The 3579-nt window shown below is 42.0% G+C and overlaps 1 protein-coding gene across 2 annotated transcripts in view; it reads right to left on the reverse strand.

The window, feature by feature from the left end:
• xpo7 (exportin 7) overlaps positions 1-3579 on the reverse strand; it is a 36647-nt gene that overhangs the window by 8617 nt on the left and 24451 nt on the right. The window contains exons 14-16 of one of the 2 annotated variants that reach the window (XM_015399510.1): positions 2609-2744; positions 352-425; positions 187-267 (exon numbers count right to left, since the gene is read on the reverse strand). In XM_015399510.1, coding sequence (XP_015254996.1) covers positions 187-267; positions 352-425; positions 2609-2744 — 291 coding nt within the window. Of the gene's footprint in view, positions 1-182; positions 268-351; positions 426-2608; positions 2745-3579 lie in introns of both variants that reach the window. The other variant, XM_015399509.1, reaches the window with a different exon arrangement.

Below are 3579 nucleotides of genomic sequence, written 5' to 3' on the forward strand. Positions count from 1 at the left end.
AACTCTTTAGCAAACACACACTTCCCACCATGGACCACACTGGAGCAATCATAAAAGTTAGCATAAAAAGGCTAACTCTTTAGCAAACACACACTTCCCACCATGGACCACACTGGAGCAATCATAAACGTTAGCATAAAAAGGCTAACTCTTTAGCAAACACACATTTCCAGTCAGAAAGGATATCCTAAGGAGAGGTCATTGAGCAGCTGGAGTGTTTTGGAGGTGATTGGTTCACACTGACCCCAGTACTTCAAGTTGGTGATTCTGGAAGAAAGAAAGAAACATTTTAGAGTCAAAGTGATCTAAACTGATCCTCAGAAACGTGGAAGCAGTGAGGAGGGTGCTTACATCTTGCCTATAAAGACACTGAGGACCATCGTCTCGTCGTTTAACCCCAGAACTTCTGATAATCTTCGATAAAGCTGGAAAAGAAACCAGAGAAACTCGGATCAGTTTGGCTCAGATCTTCCTTCCTAAGGAGAAGGTTCTGGACGTCTGCTGGCCTCCCTCAGGAACAAGGGTCAGTTTAAAGCTTGGCTTAGGCTGCACGCATCTGCAAGGTCCAAATGGCTGTACAGCGGCGGGACAGAATTTCTTACCGCAGTCCTAGGAAAATTTGAAACTACATAGATATGAATTCAATTCAGTTTATTTCTATGGCGCCAATTAAAAAAATGTCATCTCAAGGAACTTTACAGTTCAACCAGATATTACATTCAAATTGATTAAATGATTTCTATAGGAAAACCAGTTGATTGCATCGACTCATTGACTCTTCAGCAATCCCTCACACTAAGGATGCTTGTAGCGACAGTGGAGAGAAAAAACTCCCTTTGAAAAGGAAGAAACCTCCAGCAGAACCAGGCTCAGTGTGAGCGGCCATGAACAAAATGATAGACCACTCCCACAGGCAAATGATTTCCTCTAGAGAAATCATGCGCTTTAGCCCATAAATATCACCACTGTTTTCTAACTCCTTATTTAGCGTAGTACTGCTAGCTCGCTGTAGACGTCCCACTGGATAAAAACGGCAGTCCAAGCGTCTCATTTCTGTGTCCAGCATAAACTGTGCTTAAGATGCTTTCCCAGTAAAACATTCTGTTCCACTCAGTTTACAGAAAGAAGGGAGAGACTGTAAAGAACTCCAGTGGTTCCAGTAAACACCAGGACAGACCTAAGCAGCCTGGTGGGATCCCGTGGAGACATTTATGGTCATTAAACTATTTTATTTTCTCATTGTGGGCTAAAGCAGGAGAGATTGGTCACATTGTATGAGGCTCAAATTCTGCAGAAGGTCTTTGAAATTCTGACTTATGCTACTTTCAGACTGTAAGCAGCAGAAGCAGCTAAAACGTGCATAGTGCTTCATTTTTGATGCTGTAAAAGCTTAGTTCTGATGCGCAGATGAAGCATCTGCTGATGTAACTGCGTGGTCGAAAAGTCGGGCTGATGCGTTTTGGGCGGAGCTAACCTATCCTTTCTTTGCCTGTAATAATGACAGCTGTTATTGCTGTGATCAGTAGTTTAAAAAAGTAGTTTTAATATGTTTTTTTTTGTGAGAAAGTCCACCTGAAAATTTCATCTGTGCAGTCAGTTCATCCAGATTACCATCCTGCCTTCAAATAACCGGCAGTGACTGCCTCAGGCCTGCTCGCCTCTTTGCGGTTTTCCACTACTGTTCACGGCAGCTGGAAGGCGTTTAATCCAAACTGCAGGCACCGACATAATAAAAGCCAACATATTTTGCTGGCAGGTTTCAACATTTTGATTTAATTTAGGCGTTAAATAGTTTCAGAGGAGTGATCATAGCGCTCTGCATCAGCAATGCTGTGTCTATCTCCCTGCCAGCTCCCAGATCAGCTTCTCTGATTGGTTGATGTGGCGCGTCCAGCACCAAAATTTACATTTTTCCAACTCCAGCAGCTGCTGGTTCTGAAGCGCGTCAGATGCTCAGAAGCTGGTGAGGCGCTGCTTCAGCTGCTCCGACGCCCTGTGGGACCCTTTGCTGCACCGTGATGCGCGTCAACCATTGACTTTGGACGTAAACAACCCAACTTCTGCTGCCTCTGCTGCTTGCGATGCGAATGCAGCATTAATCTCCGTTTCAGCCTGAAGTCTTCTGACTATCATTCAGTTTTACTGAGAAAACCTTCTGCACTGCAAAAAACAATAAATCTAATTTTTTCTTCAAATAACTGCATTATTTTCTTGAATTGAGCAGGTAAGTAAGAGTTTATCAATGGAACAAAACAATTTACATTTAACATAAAAAACTTGTCTTATTTCAAGTGCATATCATCTAATTATCTTATTTTAGGATTAAAAAAATTCTCCTTCCATTGGTAGATCATCTTATTTACCTACTCAAATTAAGGGTGAATACACTTTTACTCATTTCTAGATGTTTTTTGCAGTGAGGATCTCTAGATTCAGACAAACTGGCTTGTTTTTTTAACAGGCACGACTACCAACCACCACCAACACGCTCTACGTTCACCACTTATCTGCAGAGGTCAGAATGAGCAGTTTGTGCCTTAGAGAGGGAGAGCAGGTGTCAGTGGACGCCAGACAGTCGGCGGTCACTGGGTTTTCTGGGGTCGCTCACCTTTGAGGATTTCTGCACCTGGTCGCCGATGTAGATCTTGCGGAACTGCTCGAAGAAGCTGAGCATAGCCAGCTCCAGTCTCTCGTTGCCCGCCTGAGCGAGCCGCGAGTCTGTCAGGTTCATCAACTGCAGAACCCTGAGAGAGCGTGTTGAAGAGATGACAGACCATACGAAACGTGAGCAATGACAGGAAGCCAGATCCGATCCTTCTTTAAAACAATCAGACTAGGCTGCAACTAACCATTATTTTGCCAATCGATTAATCTGATGATCATTTTTTTCAATTAATTGATTAATAATTGTATAGTCAAAGATTCTTTAACCCCTTGAGCCTGGCGGGCCTGGTACAGCGCCCAACAATCACCAGCTGATGTTTATCAATTTATAAAAATAGCAAAAACAGTCACATGGTGTTTCATCCACACGCCTTTCAAATGGGGCTTTAAAATTTCTAAAACATCTTTCAAAATTATTTTTTCACAAATATTTGTGTTTTATAGCTGTGTAAACAAATAAAAGTAGATTTAAAAATCCGCCTAAAATATGTAACTCTGGGGGAGTAATGCAACAGCAGGTATTCATTTTAGCCCCGCCCCCTAATGGAAACTAGAGGCTCAGACCTTTCCAAGGAGGGGTCGGAGGTCATTTAGGGACCATTTCAGGTGATTTAACCAGTGTTCTGTCAGATGAGCATATCCCAGCATACCTATAGTCAATATGCAAGCGCAAAACGCCAGATTTGCATTTATCCCTTTAGGAAAAATTAAACTCAACGGGTATGAATCAATTTAGCAAGGTACAAAAAAAGACTAACAATTAAAGCTTCAAAAAACACCAAAAAGTAAGTAATTAAATAGTTTTTTCGTACATGACTAAAGGGATACACGCCCGTTGAGATAGTTTAAAGTTTATTTTTCATACAATATTAAAGGGATAAACGGTTATTGACTCTGGGGATGCTGGTCTGATGC

Source organism: Cyprinodon variegatus, unplaced genomic scaffold (assembly GCF_000732505.1).
Source record: "Cyprinodon variegatus isolate N-32 unplaced genomic scaffold, C_variegatus-1.0 Scaffold1020, whole genome shotgun sequence".
Taxonomy (NCBI): domain Eukaryota; kingdom Metazoa; phylum Chordata; class Actinopteri; order Cyprinodontiformes; family Cyprinodontidae; genus Cyprinodon; species Cyprinodon variegatus.